A 21,933-nucleotide genomic window follows, 5' to 3' on the forward strand; every position below is an offset into this window, starting at 1 on the left:
TTTGCAGTGCGTGATTGCTACTTGCTCAGGCTTTTGTACTGCTTTTATTAATTGCAGGACTGCATCTTGATGTTTAATGTGTGTGCCTTGAGAAGACAGCAGTCCTCTTTCTTTCCCCAGTGCCCTGTGTACATGCACTACTCCAAAAGCATGTTTTGAATCAGTCCAGATATTTACTTTGTTCACTTCACTCATCTCTAATGCCCTGGTTAAAGCAACCAGTTCTGCTCATTGGGCAGATGTGTTTGCTGGCAAGGCCTTTGCCTCCACCACTGCACCTGTTGTTGTTATCCCATATCCAACGTAACTGGTCCTGTTCTCCACAAAACTGCTTCCATCTGTAAACAGCTCCAGTCTGCCTGTTCCAGTGGGGCGTCTTTCAAATCTGCTCTGGCTGAACAGGTGTGTTCTATCTCTGCCACACAATCGTGTTCCAGTGGGCCTTCTTCAGTTGTGGTACCTAGGACTCATACCATCATTTTGCCATCACTACGAGCCACACACACATAAAAAGAAAAACTACAAAGCAATCAAATATTTTCTTTTTCTTCTCCTAGGACTAAAAACTGATTCTCACACCACTACCCAAATAGAACCAACAATATAGAAGTAAAAGTATTACGAAAAATTGTTCTAACAGTGTAATCTTTTCACTGAAACTATGAAAAGCAAAAACTCTCCAATGATGTCTTATATAAATGAGGCATTACTTAATTCTGGCCAGAATGTGCAACAGGAATAATTTCATGCACACTCAGGCTGGGTGTGTAGAGAAAATGATTCCATGACACATGAGTTTGACGAGATTTTCCTAAATTTATACACTCTGACCCTGTAGAAATCCCTTGGTTTAATGTTCATTGGTTTCAAGGTGTGGAATTGTTAGGATTTGGTTTCCTGTTGCAGCTGGATTTCTGTGCCTGTGATGTGAATTAGGTGGGCACTCCTGGATTTCCTGCTCAGCCTTTTCCAGACCAGGTGTCTCCAGCTGTGCCTGGGGCAGTGTCTGGGGTGGATGTTGGTTGACCTTTGCTGCTGGGTGTTGATGTTTTGTTGATGGTCGTTATCTTGGGGAGAATTTTTTGGGCTATTCCCAGTCTGTTGAGATGTTAAATACATCTCTGCTGAGTGCTGGTAAAGAAACATTAAAATTCCTTTCCCCAAGACAAAAGGCAAACCTAGTGTGACCAGAGAAATAAGATTTGAAGCCATTTTAAAGTTGGTCTATTTTGGCAGCAGCTAATCCCAGGCAGGGCAGAGTGTGAGTGGAATTGAGAGGCAGAGTGGAATTGTCCTGGTGCCTTCCCCAGCAGCTGTGGCGAGGGCAGGCACAGAAAGGGCTGAAGCTGCAAGAGTGAGAGCAAGGATTGTCCCGCAGTGGCTGGAGATGGCAAAGGAGGGTGGCCAGGCCGAGGATTTGAGCAGAGGATCTGTGGGCAGGCCCAGGGGCTTCCCCCGCTGGGGAGCCCTGGCTGCTGCTGCGTTGCCTTCAGTGCAGGCTCAGGGGTGGCCTGTTTAATATTCCCTTCCAATTCAGATTTCTGAGTCGTTTCACTGAAAGCCATGACTTTCACATGAAGAGCCATGGCTGGGGCATCAATCATTTTATTTTTTCATTTTGTTTTGTTTTCTTTCATATGTCCACCCATAACATTGAGGCTATCTGGGGGTAAAAAATTCACAGAATGTTCTGGCTAAAAGAGAGAATCCTCAATCCAGCTCCTACAATTCCCTGTTAATTTTAAGAATTGTACCAGCTCTATTTTAGTCTAGGGAAATATTATTTCTGAGATTCCCTGAACCCTCTCTGAGTCAATACAAGACAAAACTTCCATCAAAATAGTTCCCAAATATTAAACATTTTCTCCACCATTTGCTTATTTTTTTTCAGATACTCAAAGCTGCTTTTTCGCCTGAAAATGAAGCCATTTCACAGAGGCTACCTCTACCTCTTCTTCTTGTTTTTCTGACTTGATCAAGTCATCCACATCCTGCATTAACCCAGTCCCTGGGGGTGAGGTCAATTCCTTTGATATTTCCTGCAACGCTTGCCCCAGTCAGGCCGGTGCTTCCGTGCATCCCTGCAGAAGGACCGTCCATGTCTTGAGCATTTTCCCTTCTACCTCTTGTTGCCAGCCCAAGGCAGAATTGTGTTTGCATCCTCTGGAAGTGGGCAGATCCCCAGAAAGCATCTTTTGCATCAAGTTGTGAATGGCAGCAGTGTGAGGAGGGCCCCTGGTTGAGGATGGTGTAAGGATCTGAGAGTGTGGGGTGCCTCGGTTTCATCATCTCATTTCTTCTTCTTGGGTCCTGCAGCATTCTGTGGATTCCATTGGATTTCTTGTTTGGCAGGATAGGAGCATTCTAGGGAGCCATCCCTGGCTCCCCAAGCTGTGCCTTGAGCAGGACTCCCAGACAGGCTGTGAGCCCTTCCTTCCCTCCCTTGGAACAGGGGATTGCTTTTCGACACCTCTTGTCCTGGTTGCTTGAGGGAAATTTGGAGAGGCTCCATATCTAATTTTGCCAATTTCCCTGGGGCTGCCCACACTTGTGGGTTCACTCCAGTCTAGGCTCTGCCAGACATTTGACACAGAGGTAGAACAGAACCAGCCTCTGTTTCTCCTTTTGCAAAATTAATTTGCATTTCCCATTTAGCCATCAAATCCCTTCCCAATAAATTACAATCACAATTGTGAGCAAATAAAAATGCTCCTGCATTTCAAACCCATCCCCAACATCTGCTAATAGTGGCTGAATAAAACACACCCACTCATCTTTCCCACTTAGTGCCTTAATAATTTAAATATTCCCTAACAATTTTCCCCCCTTAGGTGTAAGATTCTGAGTGGATGGAGAGGCCCCTGTGTCCATCAGGAAAGGTCTCCTCTGGATCCAGAGCCACCCTGGATGTTCCCAAGGGCTGCAGTGTGGTGGGTCCCTGGTGGAATGGGAGCTGTGAGAGCGCTAAGAATCCGTGTCCATCAAGGGCTGGACTTGCTGGTGCTGAGGGTGCTCCTGTCTGTGCTTGCAGTGTCCTTGTGCCCTGCAGCTGGAAGGCTGATTCCTTGCCAGGGGCTGTTTGGGTGGGCTGTCCCCTGGCCAGGAGGGCAATGCCTGTGCCAGGTGCTTGTGGCCGAGGGTGTCCCCTGGGTGCTGGGGCCCCCTTGGGCCCAGGGCTTGATCCCTCAGGGGCTGTAGGAACTGTGCCATGGCCTTTGCCTTCAGCTTGGCCTTTTGCTCATCCCTTGCTGCATTCAGCTGCTGAGCCTTTGGGAGCAAGTGCTGCAGGGGCTTCTTGTGGCCCTGCTGCAGCCCCCCTCAGTGCCTGTGGGTGCTCATCGTGTGGCAGCTGCTGAGCTTTCTGCAAAATCCTTCCTTTCTCCAGGGACCCAGCACAAAATGCTTAAAAGATGATCTGGATCCTTGCAGGTCTAATCCCCATTTCTGAGCTGTTCCTTCCTGGTGCTGGCTGTGCTGAGGCTCCCCTCCCCAGCCCGTATCCCAGAGCCGGTCCCTGTCCTGCCGCAGTGTCCAAAGGCGGCCCCCCCGGCGGGCAGGGCCGGCAGCTCCACGGGGCCGGGCAGCGGCCGGGGCGTCCCGCAGCCTCCTGGGGGCCGGGGGCCACTGCCGGCCCTGCCCGGGGGGTGCTGGGGTCAGGCAGCGCCCGGCGCTGAGCCCCGGCTGCCCCACAGCCCCGGCCTGGCCCCACAGCTCCCCACAGGCCCCCAGCCCGTGCTCCCGGTGCCGCAGCTCTGCGCCCGCTCCTGCCACTCCCAGCTCAGAGAAACCCCCTGAAATCCTGACCTCCTTCTTTTCCTGTCCTGGAAAACTGGGATACAAACTGGGAAATTCTGAGGATAAGACCCTTCTGAAAAACATCCCAATCCTCAGTATTTTTCTCTTCCTCTTCTCTTCCATCATCTTTTTTCTTACCCCATAGATTCCTCCTGCTGCTTCTTGCCTTAAGCACATTCCTGCACACTCCCCTTCAGCCAATTCCTTCCCAGCACACCAACACCATCCATCCCCTGTTGTCTAAATCCCTTCTGGACTTCTCTTATTGCCCCCCTGGGTGTCCATGTCCTTAATTCCCTCTGGGAGAATGTGCAAACGACCTCCACATGCTCCCAATGGACCCTCGAGAGATATTTTGGGGTCATCATCCCTTTGTCCAGGATGCCCTTCTAACATTCCATTTTCTCCCCTCAATGGTCCTACCTGGATCCCACTTGTGCCCCCCCGGGCCTTGGTGCCCCCCTTGAGGGGAATTTGGGGAGGTGGGAGGGGGGAGCGCCAAGGCCGGGCCCCCCCGCGCTGTGGTGGCGGGAGCGGCTGCAGTGGGGAGCGAGTGCGGGCGGAAGCGGCCGAGAGCCCAGCGCTGCCCCAGGCCGAGCTGGCCCAGCTCCATCCGTGCCCCTGCGGTGGGATGCTGTGGGACTGGGGGGGAAGAGGGAGCCGGCAGTGGGTGCTGGGCCTGGGGGCAGGAGGGGAGGGGAAGGAGAAGCAGGGCTGAGGAACAAAATGGGCATAGGATGCACGTGGGAGAAGGTGGGATTATGCGGGAGAAGGAGAAGTAGGAGGAAGAGGAGTGTGAGGAAGAGTACGGCCACAGTAGGAGGAGCAGGAGCAGGAAGAGGAAGAAACACAAGGTTCCACCCTCCCTGTATGTGCAGTCCCAGGAGTGTTGCCATGCCCACAGTCAGTTGGTGACTGGACAGGGTGATCCATAATTTTCAGTGGGCTGAATCTTAGTGTTTCTGAGATTTATTGGGCTAAATGTTGCTGGTTTGCTTTTTTGCAGGGGCTGAATCTTTGTATTCTGGAGCGGGTTTTGCCTGAATTTGATGTTTGGGTAGTTCTTGATCTTTGTTTTGATGTTTGGAGGATGTTTGGTCTGGATGTTGGTGTTTTGGTTTGTTACAGACACAAGATGCCAAATGACTTTCTGAGATGAACTTGGGCAAGGAGGAACCCCCAGCCCAAGGCGCTCTCCTCTCTTTTTTTCCTCCTAACCAGAAATTTTCATTCCCAAGCTGTGTCCAGATGGAAGAGGAAGAGGAAAAGCCCCAGAGATCCCGCACAAGGAGGGGCTGCAAGCCCAGCCCAGGGAGCTGCGAGGAGGAAAGATCCCCCCAGTTCCAGGAACACGGCCAGAGATCCAGCTGGAGCTCAGAGCTGGGGGAGAAGCCCCACAAGTGCTTGGAATGTGGGAAGGGCTTCAGAAAGAGCTCTGAATTGATCCGGCACCAGGTGATCCACACTGGGGAAAAGCCCTACGAGTGTGGGGAATGTGGGAAGAGCTTCAGCCAGAGCTCCAACCTGATCCAGCACCAGATGATCCACACTGGGGAAAAGCCCTATGAGTGTGGGAAATGTGGAAAGAGCTTCAGAGATATCTCTCACCTGATGACACACCAGGTGATCCACACAGGGGAACGGCCCTACACCTGCTTGGAATGTGGGAAGAGCTTTGGGTGGAGCTCCAATCTGAGAGCACACCAGCGCATCCACACTGGGGAGAGGCCCTACGAGTGTCCTGAGTGTGGGAAGAGGTTTCAGACCAGCTCTGATGTCCTCAGACATGAGCGGATTCACACAGAGGAGAGGCCCTTCCGCTGCCCTGACTGCGGGAAGGGCTTCAACCGTAACTCCCACCTCATCAGGCACCGGCGCATCCACAGTGGGGAGAGGCCCTACGAGTGTCCCCAGTGTGGGAAGAGCTTCTCCAGGAGCTTTCATTTGACCCGGCACCAACGGAGGCACCAGTAAGGGAAGCCCTGCGAGTGCCCTGAGTGCGGGAAGAGCTTCGTGCGCTGCTCCAGCTCCATCCCCCATGGGAGGATCGGCGTTGGATGATCCCCAGTGACCCCCGTTGGGCAGAGCCCTGGTGATCCGTGGTCCTGGTGATCCGTGTTGGGAAGACACCTGGCTGGGAGGCTCCACATCTTCCTGGCTCCCTGTGGGCACCTGGATGAAATTGAAGGAATGAAAATCCAACAGGATACAGATAAACAATGGGAATGCCTTGAGGAGAGTGGATTTGTTGACTTTAAATCCTAGAGAACCTTTTTCCATCACCTCAGGAGCTCTGTGGGCAGAGAAAATGGGGTGACATGGAGCTTGGGAGCCCTGGAGGGGAGCACACAAGCTCTGGGGGAGGGAGGACACAATCCCCAGTACCCCCCTCACCTTCTTCCTCAGATAGAAGCCGAGCCCCAGCACCAGGAAGACAAAGCCCAACAAGGAGCCCCCAATGCCCATCAGCATCTTGCTGTGGGCAGCATTTCACGGCATCCCTGGGGCATCTGCTGGATTCAGGTCACCCAAAACCTCTCACAGACACCCCAAGCCTCTTCAAAGACCCTTCAAGTCTCCCCCAGCCTGCCCAGGACCCTCTGAAACCTCCTTTGTAGTCACTAATTTTAAAAAATGAAGAATTTTAGAAAAATTCGAGATCTTAGCTAGAGATAGGCCTTGCTGGAAGTAGTTAGAGTTAATGATTTAAGTGAGAAGCAGGATTTGAGATAATGAATCTTAGACTTAGGTAAAAAATTACTTTTCATTGTATGTGTGTTCAGCTGTGCTTATAATGAGAAAAGAGAAACTGATCAACGGGTTCAGGAAGATCACAGACCTTACATCTGGAAACCCATTTCAAAGTCACAAGGGAGGAAACTGGAGTTGTACCAAATGTCACTTGTAATGTCAACCATTGTAAAGGTAGAAAGGTGAGAGTGAGGAAGAGCGGTTTTCCTTCATCTCTTGATGACCCCTCCTTGCCAAAATGACCCCCTCCTCAAATTAGGGAGCCCACCACGCAGGCATAATGACATTTTAAAAACATTACCATTCATTTTTATCTGAAGTGGGGAATGGGAAGTGTTAGCATTATAAATATGTATTAGTATTTTGGATATTCAAGACTTTTGTAAATAAATAGACACTGGAATTCTTTGTCAACTTGCAGTGTGTATTAAGGGGTGACTCCCACACTCGCCCAGTGCTGTGATTAAACATGCACTTTGTAACTTTAAACTGTTGGAGAGGTTTTTTGTCCATTAACAGATTGATATTGATACTGGATCAATATTGCTATTTTGGTAAATCACTGCCAGTCTCTTCCCAGGCTCCCCAGGACCCACCAGAGCCCCTCCTGTTCCTCTCAGGATCCCACAGCCCCCTCCCAATTTCCCCCCACTGCCCCAGGACCCCCAAACCCTCTCCCAGTCCCTTCCCAGCCCCACCAGGACTCATCAAGACTCCTCCCAGTCTCTTCCCAGTGCAACCAACCTCATCCCAATCCCTCCTTTCCAATGCCCAATCTCCTTCCAGCTCCTCCAGGCTCACTCAAATCCCTCCCAGTGATTCCCAGCACCCCCAAACTCCCTCCCAGTGTCCACCAGGACCCCCAGAACCCCATCCCACTCTCCCCAACATCCTTTAATCCCCTTCCCAGCCATCCTAAGCACCTCAATCCCTTCCCCAGTTTAAACCAGTCTATCTCAAACTCCCTCCCAGTTCCTCCCAGCACACCCCAATCCCCCTCTGGGCCCCCCCAGTGCCTCCCCCGCTGCCCCCGGCGCTGTGGGGGCCGGGCCGTGCCCCAGTGCCGGCTCAGGGGGTGCTCCAGGCTGACGTGCTCCACCTGGCAGCTGGAGCTGAGCCCGCATTGCCGGGGGCGGTTTCCAGCAGCACCAGGAGCTGCTGGCTCCAGTCCCCGCTGGGGAGCACGGCAGTGGCCAGCACGTGGCCCGAGAGCTGCTGCTGGCCCTGGGAGCAGCTCAGCTGGATGTGGGCAGGGGAGAAATCCATCAGGGAGCAGAGCAGGCGGCCGGGGCCGGGCTGGGAGCTCCAGGGCACCAGCGAGATGGACACGCCGGGGACATTGGGAGAAAACGGTGACAGAGTGGGATCAGCTTGGGGGCAACTGGGAGAGATGGGTGAGGAGTGGTGTGGCATTGGGAGGGACTGGGAATGGACTGGGAGGGACTGGGGTGGCACTGAAAGAGATGAGAGCAGATACTGGGACACTGGAAGAGAATGTGTAGGTCTGGGAGTGAAGTGAGAATGAACTCGGAATAGAATGGGAATGGGCTAAAAAGTAATGGGAGTGACTCTGGGGCCTCTGGGCGGGACTGTGGTGGGACTGGGCGGGACTGTGGTGGCACTGGGAGGGACTGGGAATGAGGTGCGCGGCACTGGGAGGCCGAGTCCAGCGCGGGGCTCTCGGCTCTGTGGATCTGCCCGGCAACTGATGAGTCATCAGAGAGACGCGCTCTGATTGGCTGAGGGGCGAGGGGATCCACGAGAGGCGAGATGGAGCAGGGGGGCATTTGGGGTGACTGGGATGGACTGGGAGAGGCTGGGATGGACTGGGAGAGCCACGGGAGCCACTAGGAGGTTTCAGGGATGGGCACAAGGAAGGCTGAGGGCTCTGGGGTGATTCCCAGGGAGGTTTGGAGGGACCTCTCCCTGCCCTTGTCCCGAACCACGAGGACTTGGATTTGTTTCAGTTCAGTGGAATTCCTGGTGATTTGGGGGGAGCTGGAGCAAAGCAGCTGGAAAGCACAGTGGGCTTGACAAGGACTGAACCAGGGCAGGAGTTGTGGCTGTCTCGAGTGAGCTCTCAAAATGTGAATCTTCATGGGTACTTTCTAAGGGAATTTTGTTGAATTTTTACATTCATTATTAAAAAGCAGAGTCACAAGTGGAGCTCCGCTTTCAGTTTGAAATGAGGGGATGGAACGTGGGCACTGTCACTTCCGTAACCTCAAGTTGTTCCTTGATACTGGACACTTTAGCTTTGGCAATCTGAAGCCCTTCAGCAGCAATGGCTCTGCCACCCCCTGGTTTCTGGCTCAGACCCAGCTCGGAGCTTGGACAAGGTCTGGGCTTTGTCCTCTTGAGCTTCAGGAGCCTCCCGGGAAGCACCAGCCCTCCCCAGCCCACCCTTGGTAGGACTTTTTCTTTTCTCTCTCCTGACGATTTTATCCCCAAAACTGCCGTGGGAACGTTGTATCCAAGCACATCCTCCAGCCCTGCACTTTCCTCCTGTGAATTCCCTGTGCAGGAAATGTGTCTGTGCTTTTCCCTGCTCTGTTCACTGACAAACAAACCTGAGCCCGTGGGACTGTCAGAGCTCCTTCATGCAATGAAATCAGGTTGTGTTGATCATGGCATGTTCTGGAGGAGCTTTTCTTGGTGTGTCTTGTGCTGCTGGAAATGACACAAGAGCCAGGAGGGAACAGAAGCTGCTGCTGCCCGTTGGCTCAGGGCCAGGGAACCAAGTTGTGCTCCCGTGCAGTTGGGCCCTGCTGGAAGCAGAGCCGCCTTTCCCTTGAGCAGCTCAAGCTTGTGACAGCTCCAAACAGGAAACCTCAGCAGAAAACTCTTCCTCCAAACTCAGCTGCTTTCCCTCCTGCAGCTGTTTGGGAAAGAGCCTCAAAGCACAGACTCTGCTGGGAGCCATTGGTGCATTTCCTCCCTCCCGGCAGCAGCAGCAGCTCCTGAGCCCTTCACGGGCTCCTGTCCCTTCACAAACCCTTCAGCTCCCTTTGAACTCTCAGCAGTCACTAACATATGCATTTCTTTCATATTTAAACTGCATTTAAACTTCTCTTTTTCTCTCCTCTCTATCTTTTTAATCTCCTCTTTATCTCCTTTAATCCCGTCAGCACCAGTAGGATGGGGATGGAGTCTTGGGGTGGGTGTGGGATGAACTGAGGATCCAGCAGAGAAGGGCAAGGCAGAGGGGAGAGGACTCAGCCAACCCTTCTCCTGCTCTCTCCTCCCCCAGGGTGCAGCTAAAGCAAGTCAGACTGGAAAGGATCCCACAAATGCTGTGTTCTCCTCCCTCTGAGCTTGGCTGGGGATCCTCAGCTTCAGCCTGGTGCAGTGGCTTAGATTGGCTAATTTGAGTTTTTGGCTAATGCACTAAATAATGTGGTGGGTTTAGCACTGGCTGAAATCTCCAGGGCACTTACTCATTTCTCACTGTGAGATATGGATTAGGAGAAGGGCAAAATAGGCTTAAAACTTAAAAGAATAAAGAAACTTTATTAACAGGACTTCAAGAAATAAGAAACCAGAATAAAACCTCCAGAAACCTGTTCTCTCCCCACCCAACTTTTTCCTTTCTCAACTAACAATGTAAAGATAAAACTTAGGATGTTAAAGCAGTACCAACTATACAACAGTCTTTTCATCAGTATCTGTAGGGAGAGGAGTTTTCTCTTGTCATTCCATGGAGAGTTCTCTACAAGAAAAGAGTTTTCTCGTGCCTTTTCATTTCTATGAATAGCAGCCACCCAGGGCAAAACTCTGCCATCGTGCCTTCCTCCCATTTCCACACCACTCTGAGGTGTGTTCATGGGCCATGAACTCAATGGGTATTATTTTAAGCATGAGTTATTCAAGAGTTATTCTCTTCATCTGTCTCTGTGATCATCTCTGGGAACAGAAGTTTTCTCCTTCTCTCCCTGGGGCCAAAGGGTCTTCATCAGCTCTCATCTCTCTCATCTCTCTCTCCCTCTGTTCAAGGGTCTCATGGGGTCACAGCTACTCCACCACCTGCTTGGCTTCATCAATGGATACCTTTGCTCAGATTTTCACTTTGAATCCTTCATTCCTCCCAATACTCTTTCATTAATGAAAGGAGTTATTTTTCAGAACATTATTGTCCATCTCCATGGCCCTACCAAAAGACTATTTCAGCTTATTAAAGCATCTCCTCATTCTCCTTCCATCTGAGGCTTGACTCTTCCTCGTACTGACCTTGATGTTTGATGTTGTCTTTTACGTGTCGATCGCTCCCACTTTGCGCTCTCTGGAGAGGGGATGAAGTCTGCAGGTCTCATCTGTGTAGTGGAAGGGTTAAATGTGGCCCAAGGTGTGGCAGGCATTCCTGGTGTGGGATTTCAGCTCAGCAGCTGCTGGAAGGCAGGGGACGGTTTCCAGCTTGGAGCGGTCTGTGCAGGCCATGGTGGGGATCGGCGAGATGTCAGCAGCCGTGGCCCGGCCCAGCTCAGGGCCGGGGTCCCCCTGGGGAGGGCTTCAGCCACCCCATGGAATGGGACTGGGAGGGCTTCCCGGGAGGGGCCACAGCAGAGCCCGGCCTGGCCTGGGGCCGGGGGAAGTCCCGCAGTCTCCATCCCCCCAGCCCAGAGCCACTGGGCTCCAGCCCAGCCCCCCCAGGCCACACAGGCTGCGGGGAGCGGGGCCAGCCACACCACAGCTCCAATACCTTTCAAGGCTGCAAACAAAAAGAGACAACTTCCCCAGCTGGAGTTTTTAAATGTGCTATTCACAAAGGTGATCTCACTTTTCAGTGCTGCAAAATGCTGTCAGTTCTCAGAACTGGCCAGCTATTGGCCTGATCTCAAGCAGAGAGAAACTCCCAGCAGCCTCTCTCAGAGAAATCACTTCTGTGGGTGTTTTCTACTTTTTTCTCTAAAATGCCAAACCACCACAGCTGGCTTGCTGGGAAGGGGTTCGGTGCCCCCTCACCACCCCTCGGAGGGCAGAAAGAAAGAGAGCTTCCCACGTTTCTTTCCTCTCTTAAATCTGCTGTCATCAAAGTGTTTCCAGCTTTTCTAATTGGCTTAGCAATGGGCCTGTTCTCAGAGCCAGCCAGTGATTGGTTTTGCCAGGCATGGAGAAAGCTTTTAGCAGCTCCTTTTAGCAGAAATAGCATTCCCATGGCTGGCTTCTTCCCTCCTCACCAAAATTTAAACCATGCAAAACCAACAAAACTGGCCACTGGTGGTCCTGGGGCAGGGGAACCTGCAGGCTGGGAGAAAACTTGAAGAACTCGTGTGGAGCCATTCAAAAATGTAACGTGGCTTCATATCTAGACACACAGCCAAAGCCCAGCTATTTCTCTGTTCTTTTTCTTTTCAGCTGAGAGAGGAAGTCACAGGTGATGGGGTCTCTATCCCACATCTCTTGGGTCCCTGCCTCGTAGCTCCCAATTTGGATGAAAGTTACCCATTTGCTCCCACTGGCTTCCTCCTCCCACCATCTTCTACATCTTCCCCCATTCTTCTGTGACTTTCTTCTTCTCTTTCCTTATGACCATTGCAGCCTCATCTCTGTGGCTCACAAAAGTGCCCAGGGGGGCTCCAGGGCTGAGGCACAGGCCCACATGCTTCTTTGAGATGCCCCAGCACTGCTGCAGCAGGCTGATGGCTGTGCAGTTCCTTTGGTACAGGAACAGGCATTCTTGGGTTTAGTCACAAGCATCAATGGCCAAAAACCCAATTTTCTTTGGTTTAGTCCCATCTCAGAGCTCAGCTGCGGTGCAGGATGTGGGTGCTTGGGGCACTGCAGCACATGAACAATGCATGGTCCCCAGAGGTGGTATATCTGGAAACATTTATTACAAGTGCACATAACTTTCATGCTCTTTTTCCTATTGGGTTAGAATAGTGTGAGCCTGGATAGCCAATAGTATAAATGTTCAGATGGCTGCTAATGAATAATAGACATGATTAATTCCCTATTAGCCACATCAGTTTTATTTCCCTAGGGCAAGCACTTGTAAAACAATTTCTTCTGCAAACTCCTCTGCTTCTGCTACTTGTTACATTTTAGAAACTCTGTTCCATCCATCCTGCCTTGACTGAGGAGCGGTCCTTGTTGTCTTATGACAACTTCTCTTTGTTTTCTCTCTCCACAGGGCAATCTTGGAGTTACTCTTGGATCTCTTCAACAACAGGGTTTGGCCCATTGTCAGGCTGTAAATAACCAGGGGTGGGACCACTGGTGCTGTGAAGTCGATTTATTGCTGAAATACATCAAAAAAGGTCTCAGTCTGAAGGCATGAGATTTTGGAGGAGTATAAGTGGGCCATAGCTCAAAGGTAGTCATGAGTTTCTTTGTTACACAGCAATATATCACATTTTGGTACAATGGACAATTGACATGGAGTTTATTATTACTTAATCACCTTTCACCTTTGCCAAGTTCTGCTGCACTGTGTCTGCTTTTCACCCAATAGACTGCTAGCTCACGTACACACATGTGCTTCTTATGATAATATTTAGATTCATAGCTTACTCTATAAAATCACACAATTACACTTGAAAACTCTCCACCATTTCACTTAATGCAGTTTCTTATTTACTTATGGCATATTCTTACTTGCAGCTATAGGAACATAAACTTATGAATTCTCGACTCAACGTCTGTGAACCTTTAGCATTGCATGAACCCAAGCTCCTTCCAAGGCTGGAAATCAAACCCTTCAGTATCTGTGGAAGTTTCTGTCTTTCCCTTTCCCACAGCCCACCAAAGCATTTGTGACACTTTGTGACAGAGGAGAACCTCCCAGGCAATTTTGTGTTTGCTGTAGGGAAGCTCAGGTTGCTCTGCATCAATTCCCAGAGCACCGCAGAGCATTGGCTTTGTGATGTCAGGGCATGGGTGCCACATTGTCGTGGTGACATCCCAAGGTTGCCTTGGTGCACGGAAGGCCTCAGTGTCAGAGCAGCTCTTGGGCTTGCTCAGTGCAGGAGCATCCTCCTGCTTGAGGCGTTTGTCAGTGGGCAGCTGCACACTGACAGGAGCCTTGTTTGTCCTTGAGTTGAGCACAGTCTGCAAACTGGCACAGCAGTGCTACAATGATTGAGCAGCTCGCTGCTGCCGTTTGCACCCTTTATGGCATTGGCTATTCCGGCTATTACCTGACCAACCTGGCACGTAAGTAGAGGTTTTCCCTGGCTGGAACCTGAGCTGGCTTTTGTAGGTCTCCCTGCTCTTTCTTAGTGACCGGGTTGCTATTGAAACAGAAAGACCATGAGGATGCCACTGGTTTGGTAAAGCTCCTGTCAACACCTTCAGCAAAACACGGGGTGTCTGTAGCCAGGGGGCTGCGGGCAGCATTTGCAGGGGTTCTGTTCCCTCCACGGGAGAGCCTGTGGCAGCAGAGTCTGTCATTTCCTCACTTTGCTGGCTCAATGTCTTGGGGTGACTTTACTTTTAAGACAGCTCTGAGAGCTTGGGAAGTTGAACCTGCTGGAGGCTGATGGGAGTTTTTTCTCTGACTAATTACTGGCTATTTGTGAGAATTGGCAGCAGTTTTAACAATTGAGAAGTGAGATCAACCTGTGAACACCACCTTAAGATGTAAGGCTGGGAATTTCTTGCTCTCTTTGGTTTCTGGCTTCTGACGAGGTCACAGGGCTCTGTCTCGGCCTCCTCCCCCCCCTCCAGGCCGGACAAGGCTGCAGAGGGCGGGGTGGGGGGAGAAACGGAGCCAGCCTGGCCTGACTTGGTTTGCAGTTTCTGCCACTGAACTCAAACCTGACAACATCAACATCTGCAGCTTTAGCAAGATTTTAACTCTTTTACTACCTGCATGAGACTTGCAGATTAATCCTTTGTTTCCAGAGAGAGAGAGGGAGTGATCAACCATCAACCCATCAAAGAGAGTGAAGAAAAAAATTAAATTTAGAGGGGGAAGAGAAATAAGGAGATGCTTTAATAAGCTGAAATATTTTTCTGTTAAAGCTATGGAGATGGACAGTAGTGTTCTAAAAAAAACTCCTTTAATTCATGACAGAGAATATTGGGAGGAATGGAGTGTTTCCAAGTGTGGATTTTGAGCAAATGATGAAGTAGTTGTGACACTGTGAGATGCTGGAACAGAGGGGGAGAAGTAATAGTTGAAGATTTGTGGCTTTTAAGAAGCAAAAAGAAAACTGCTGTTTCCAGGAGGGCTCACAAAAACAGATAATTTTTGCCTTTGAATAACTCATTCATAAAAATGACATCCCTAGACTCATGACCCATAACACACCTCAGAGTGATGTGAAATGGGAGGAGACAACTGATGGCAGATTTCCGGGCAGCTGGCATCAGAGAAATAGAAAGCTATGAAGAAAAAGAGTTTTCTTGTGAAAAACTCCATAGATTGCAGAAGAAGACTTCTGTTTCTCTACAAAGACTGATGAAAAGACTCTAGCAGGAATTGGGACTGTTGTAAACACCAAAGTTCCAAAGTGTTTTTGTCTCCATGTTGTCATGTAAACAAGGGAATGGTTGGGTAGTGGGGGAGAAAAGGATTGTTCTAGAAGTTTTATTCTGGTTTCTTATTCTTGTAGTTTTTGTTAATAAACTTTCTTTATTCCATTTAAGTTTGAAGCCTGTTTTGCTCTTGTTCTAATCCATATCTCACAGCAAGAAATAAGTAAGTTTTCTAGTGATTTTTTAGTTGCTGCTTTAAACCACAACAGTCAAGCAGGACACCTTTGAAAATGTAGACTGGGAGATCTTCTCAGATGCTGTTCTAAATAGGCCACGGTTCTCTCCAGTTTTCTCAAAGAATTTGGTTCATTTTCCTTGCCCACTGCAGGTCATCTGACCCGTGTGTTCAGAGGTGCCGATCCTGAGGTGAGTCAGAAAGGAACATTTGATGTTCCTGGTGTTTCAGAATTGTGCAGGGAACTGTGAGCTTGGCCTGTGGCAGTGGAGCGCAGAGGGCCAGCTGGGTGGGCTGAAAGAAGATCCATTTCCATGTTTACAACAGCAATAGCAAAGGAATTGTTGGCTATTTCCTAATTTTCCATTGCAGAGCTTTAAAAGAACTCAGAGCTCAGTTTTGCAGAGAGAACGTTGCTTGCTGATAGTAGCCAGGGTGAACTCTCTAATTCAGAGCTATTTGCAGCCTGGCTGAATTAACCCATTTTAATTTACTTGGAGAGACTTAGAATCCCATTGCTATCAAAGCTGATGATTTGTGCTTGGTAGAGCTGGTTGTAGGAATAGAGCTGAATAGAAATAAGGTTCTAAATGATAGGTAGCTGCCTGTCCCTAACTCCACCATCTGTCCACAGAGCCCAGAACCAAGAGCAGACTCTCCTGTGGCTCCCTCTGCTCCTGGAGAAGAGGCCAAAGAGGAGCAAAATGAGCAAAAGGAGCACGAGCCTCCAGCTGTGGTCACAGCCCAGCCTGACCATCCCCAGACAGTAAGTGCCAGTGCTGGGTGGTGCTGTCTTTAGTGCAAGGCAGAGCTGCAAGTTTCTGAGCAGCCAGCACTTGCTGTTGGTGGCTGAGGATGCTGAGTGCTGGAGTCCTGACAGCACCCAGCCATTCCCCCATCCCGTGGCAGCTGGAAATTGGGCTTTGAGCCGTCGTGCTGAGGCCCCAAAGCGCTGCTGCCTGCAGGTGAGCAGCTGGCTGCTTGGCTCAGTGAAGCTCTGTCTCTTGGCTTCTGCCAAGCCATGGCCAAGGGCTCACACGGCATTTCTGGGGCTCACAGGGCTTGGTTTGTTTGCTTTCCTTTTTTGGAAACCTCTGGATGACCTGGAGAAGTGTTCTGCAGTTTTCTTGAGTAATTCTTCACTTCTGCAGAGTCTTTTAGGCCACCTGTCTTTTGGCTTTTGATAAGCTGCAAGGAGATGATTGTGTTGTCCATGAAGCTGTGGCCAGCCATTCTTGTCCTGTGTGGCCAAAGAAACAAACTGCGTAGTTCTGAACCCTTCTTCTGAGGCAAAATCCACAAGGGGCAAGTTTCTGTTGATACGTTTTGTGGTGAAGTCTGCAGCTTTGGAAACTGCATTGGAGCCGTGTGTGGGGGCAAAGCTGCAGGTCCTTGAGTGCTGTCCTGTGTTGCTAAGAACCCCTTTAGAGATGGTTCTTTTTTTCCCCTTAGAGCTGTTTTCCTCCTCCTGCCTCTTCTGTCCTGACAATCCCTGTTTAACCTATAAATTTCTGCCTGTCCTAGTGAGGTGGGACAATTCCATGTTTTAGGTGGTTTTTGCTGACTTTGGTCATACATGCATTACATGACACATGGCTTCCTTCATTGGCATCCCTAGGGGTGTGTCAATTAATTTGTTGATGGGGCCTTTTGAGGATCTCTGTCACTGCTGCTCAGAATTCTCAGCTGACAAAAGAGGGAGGAGAAACACCTTGGTCCTCTTCCATATCCTGAGGTGGCCATAGAGGCTCTCTGACCTGCAGCAGAGGATCCAATTGCACACATCCTTGTCTCCTGAATGAGCAGGATTTCTAACAAGAGTGTAGATGTCAGAAGGGCAGGAGTGGCAGTGCAGGCCTGAAAAGAACATGAACTCCAGCAGTGTCTCTCCCAAAGGATGAGCTCACCCAGGAAGCCCCTGCAGAGCCAGGATGGAGCTGTGGGACAGGGCTGGCTGTCAGTCACTATGGAGAGACAAGCAGGACACAGCAGAAGGGGAGGGAGGCCCTTGAGAAATGCCCCACATTTCCTGTCAGCTGCCCAAGAGTCTGTTGGAGATTCAGTGCCAGATGGGCCCTGACTGCACTGCCAGGGTCACTTTGGAATCTGTGCTTCCCCACGGGCAGAGAACAAGGCAGGAGAGCAGCAGCACAGAGCTTTGGGAACGTGGGAGCCCATCAGTCTTTGAGTCTTGGCCCACAAATGTTGTATGAGAAGTTGAAGCCCATCTTCTCTTGCTTTCTCTGCAGGTCCTTCCAGAGAAAGAGCAGGAGCAGATTGTTTTATCAGGGAGGCCGTGCCAGACTGAGGGAGAGCTGTTCCCAGCCCAAGAGCAGGAAGAGCAGCTGGGGCAGCAGGTGGAAGAGCCACTGGAGAATGGCCAGGTAAGCCTGACTCAGCAGGTGACAGAGTGAAGGGCAGGAAGAGGGGCATAAAACGCAGCTCTTGGGACTGAGCAGGCCACGAGTGCCAGAGGCCCTGAAAACAAAGAGCCTCTGCAGAGATCAGCAGCAGGACAGGAGGTTACAGTGGAAGCAGAGGTGGGTAGGGAAGCAGAAAGAAGTGACTGAATGAGTGTGATTTTGAGGCTGAAACTGAGGAAGAAGCTGAGCCTGATGGCAGCTCCCAGGCACTTGCTCTCCATTTGTGTGTGCAGAACATCAAGGCAGAGCCCCAAGCAGAGCTGCCCGAAGCTCAGAGGGCCATCATGGCAGTGAAGAGGAGGCACGAGGAAGACAGGAGAAACATCCAGGAGGAGATGAATCTCCATTGGCAGAGAGGAAATCAACAAAATCAGGTGAGTGAAAGAGTGGCAGACACTCCACTCACAGAAATTCCTCTCTGTCGTTCTTCACAGGCCTCCGATGAGAAGCTGCTGGCAGAGCTGCAGGAAACTGAGGCTAGGATCAAGGAAAGGGAGAAGAGGCTGGAGGAAGAAAGGAAGATCATCCAAGAGAAATTTCATCTCCTCGTTCAGAAGCAAGAGGCTCTAGAAAATCGAGTGAGTGAAAGAGCGATAGGCACAGCAGTCACTGCAGTCTGGTGCTTTCTGCCCTTCTTGCCTTTCCTCTGCAGAGCAGCAGGGGGGTGGGCTGATGCCTCTCAGTGCCATCCTGCTGTAGTGTCTATCCCAGCTGCTTTGAAGGACATTTCCTGCTGTGCTCAATCTCAGCTGCTGCCCTGGACAGTGGGACCAGTCATTTGCCCCTTTTGCCAGCACTCATCTCAAGGGATTCCTGCTGGCCTGCTCCTGCTCTCCTTGTTTCTTCAGGGCTTTTTGCAAGTGAACAGAGTCCCCCAGATAGATTTGGAATACAAGCTGCAAGCTGTCTGTATCCCTTGGTGAATCTGCTGCTGTCCTGCTCTTTCCCTTTGCTCACAGTCAATGAGCCTTGGCAGACAGGGACAAGCTGTGGTCTCTGACTGCTTTGTTCTGTTTGACTTGAGGTGGACGTGTTGATATCTCACCTGGCAGCCTGCGAAGGCTTCCAGCAAATGCCTGGTGATGAAGAGCCCCAAGGTCGGCGGGAGGCACAGGTACTGTCCCAAGCACAAGTGCTGCAGGCTGAGCACCTTCTGAAGATGGTGCAGGAAAAGAGGACTGAGGGGGAGGAGCTCCAACATTAGAACAAGGAGCTGCAAATGTGTCTGCAGCCCTTGGAGGGGGAAAGGGATCCTTGGGAGGAAGTGGAATGGTCGTTGTTGCAGTCATCCTTCAGAAAATCCAGGAAAATGGAAAATAAAACTGGCCATGAACTTGATTAAATCCAACCTTGGGTTTTGACCATTTGGTTTCAGAAGCGGGCATCCAAAATAATCCAGTTGATGAGCTTTGCATGTGGCTAACAGCAACTTCCTAAGGGCTTGCATTTGAAAAGGGAACTTGGGGTAATCTCTGCCAGCCAGCTTTCTGACACAAACTCCTTTCTTCTCGCAGATCTACACAGGCTCTTCCATTGAATCTGCTGCAGCAGCAGCAGCAGCAGCAGCAGCAGCATCTAAAGGAGCCTTTGTTCCCCAAGCTGAGCAGTGGAGCCCGGGCAGTTTGTCCATTTCCAGCAGTGACACATCTGCTGCTCAGCTACAGGAGAGCCAGGGAGACTTCCTGGAGCAACTGAGTACGTCTGCTGTATTTCTTGTCTGAGGGACAGTGTATTGTGTGCACGTGCCAGCAGAGCTGGAGCAAATGATCCTCCTCACTTTGGTGTCCCAGAGACATTTAGGACTCCCCACAGGAACTGCTGTGCTCTGTGGCAGCGAGAGAGCGCTCTGGGTGTTCCTGCTGCCTCTGAGGGCAGCTTGGGCTGGCTCGGCTTTGCCTGGGATTCCCTTGCCACTAAAGGCAGAAGCAGGAATTGTTCTTGGATCAGCAGAAGGCTGTGGCCTAGCAAATTATCTATGCAAGTCCTGTGTGCTAGTGGCCAAACTGAACAGAATATTTGATTCCTAAATTCTCCTTAGACTCCAGACTTCCCACCAGTCGTCAGCACCAAAATACTTCAGAGAAATTGATTGGTTTTGGGGTTTTGTCTTTTTGTTGTGGTTCTGGTTTTAGTTTTCAGTTTTTATCCTTTTTTGGTTTTGCATTTGGGATTTTTTGGTAGTTTGTTTTTTCTCCATCCTGAAAGACCTGTTCTGCCCCATGTGTCTTACTGGTGTCATTTCTAGGACTGTTTTTATTGCCTCTACTACATCTACAAGGTTTTTATGAGAATGCTGTATTTTTGTCAGTGAGGACTCCTTTGAAAGAACATCAGGTGACAGCAGAAACAGAGAGCAAGAGATGTTTTCATTGGGCCCACAATGAAGAAACAGATATTTGTATAACAATCTGTAATATCCTAGTTTTATTCTTATAAAGATGTGTCCAAGAGACACATCGACATGGTGGGATCAGATAAAACAGCACTGCAGGCATTTCTCAGGAGCGAGCCTGCAGCCCCTGTGCTGTGTATTCCTCAGATCCATGGCACTTTTTCATATCTGATTCCCAGTCCTTCCCATGACTCTTAGAATCCTACCTATTGGCCCAAGCCCTGCTCAGATCAGTCTCTGGGAAAACACATCAAGCCCTTTGTGATTCTGCAGCACAACCCATTTAATCTGCTTCTTGCCCATAACAGCTGCCAGTGCTGTGCTCTCAGAAAAGACCTGGTGGGGCTGAGAAAAGATCCCAGCTGATTTGGTGTCTACCTTCACCTGCTGGGACAAAAAAGGGCCTTGATCTGCACCTGGGTGTGTCTGATCTCCAAGGCAATGCTGTTGTGTCCTGAACGGGGGCCACAGCTTGTCAGGGGCTCAGGCTGGCTGTGTCTTCTTGCCATTGCTTGTCAGTGCTCATGCTTGGCCTTTGCCAGCCTTGTGCTGTGCCCTGCTGTGCTCTCTGCGCTTCATTTCCTTCCAAGGACTGGACAAACTCAGTCTCTCTGCTGGCCATTTGTACTGCACAACTGCCTGTCTTGTTGCTGCTGTGGTTGCTGCCCAGCTGACCACAGAGGGTTCAGAGCCCCAGACAGCGGGGCTGCCTTTGGGATCTCCTGCAAGTTAGGATCTCTGCCTGAAAGTGAGCATCTTGCATTTTGTTTCCCTCAGGCAGAATGGTGAACAAGGAAAATCCCGTCACAAAATACATTGAACTGGAAAGTCTTGGCAGCGGGTGAGTCCAACCACAGTTACTTCTACACAGCCATGGGCCAGGTGTTTCCCTGGTGGAATATCCATCAAGTGGGAAGTCAGACAAGTTGTCCACATGTTTAGACACCAGGCTTAGTCTGCCCCATCTCTCAGTACTGGCCAGAATTTGTCAAGTGTGCTCAGAAGGCATTGTCAAAGACATCTCCATGCTGCCAAGGTCTTGCCTGCAGCAAGGAACAGAAGCTGGTAAATCTGCTTGTCTCTCAAGTATGGGACAGCTCAGGGTTCATTTCCTTCGCATTTTTGGATGTCTCCAAATCATCTGGCCTCACTAATGAGAGGAGAAGAATCTTGCTTGTTTGAAAGCACAACCTACCCCCGATGAGAGCTGTCAGATAACAGTTCACAGGAACATTTCTCTCCAAGAGTTTGCTAAAGGAAATACTCCATGCTCAGGATTAGAATTGCACAGTTTAGAAGCTGATACCTGGGATGATGGAATAAGCTGTCTTTTGGAGCTGAGGCAGTAAAGCCCAGCGCTTCAGGAACAGGCCCAGTGCCCATGCACTTGAGGGGAAAATGCATCATCTGCCTTCTGGCAGACCCCTCCTGCAACCTGCAGCTTTTAGGCATTTACAGCAGAGCTCTCCTGTCTGGACTGGCTTTCAGTGCAAGATCTAAATGGCTTCTCCTTTCTTTGCTGCTGTTTTGTTTCTAGGGGTTTTGGAGAGGTTTCCAGAGCACTTGACACTGCCACAGGAGGAGAGGTAAATGTCAACAGCCCCTGCAGCCTCTGCTGCTCTCCAGGCCTTTCCCCACTGCTGACAGCTGTGGCTGGAGCTTTGAGTAGAGCTGTGCTGAGAAGGCACAAGAAGCACAGACTGGAGCCAGCCTGCAAATTGCACTTGGAACAGGCTTTGTGGACAAGACAAATCGCCAGTGGCCACATGTCCTGTAACTGGCCCCAAGGGAGCAGAGAAATGGGCTGTTGCAATGTCACTTCCTAATTACTCCAATGATGAGGTCTAATCACAAGGCACTTTGGCACAGCTTGGCTCTGCCATTCCAAAATCACTTGCTCCATGTGTGTTGTGGTCTCA

The 21,933-nt window shown here is 50.4% G+C and overlaps 1 protein-coding gene and 1 pseudogene across 1 annotated transcript; one reads left to right on the forward strand and one right to left on the reverse strand.

Annotated features, from left to right (window-relative positions):
• LOC131588512 (zinc finger protein 91-like) overlaps positions 1-21,933 on the reverse strand; it is a 182,341-nt pseudogene that overhangs the window by 136,905 nt on the left and 23,503 nt on the right.
• Positions 4,601-5,955, forward strand: LOC131588586 (zinc finger protein 70-like). Its single transcript, XM_058857539.1, has one exon. The coding sequence runs from the start codon at positions 4,951-4,953 to the stop codon at positions 5,767-5,769; it is 819 nt and encodes a 272-aa protein (XP_058713522.1). The 5' UTR covers positions 4,601-4,950; the 3' UTR covers positions 5,770-5,955.

The sequence above is a fragment of the Poecile atricapillus genome, chromosome 26 (assembly GCF_030490865.1).
Source record: "Poecile atricapillus isolate bPoeAtr1 chromosome 26, bPoeAtr1.hap1, whole genome shotgun sequence".
In the NCBI taxonomy this organism is placed as follows: domain Eukaryota; kingdom Metazoa; phylum Chordata; class Aves; order Passeriformes; family Paridae; genus Poecile; species Poecile atricapillus.

What these genes read in the sequence shown, in the direction of transcription:
- LOC131588586 (XM_058857539.1), top strand. Translation starts at nt 4,951, where the DNA reads ATGAACTTGGGCAAGGAGGAACCCCCAGCCCAAGGCGCTCTCCTCTCT.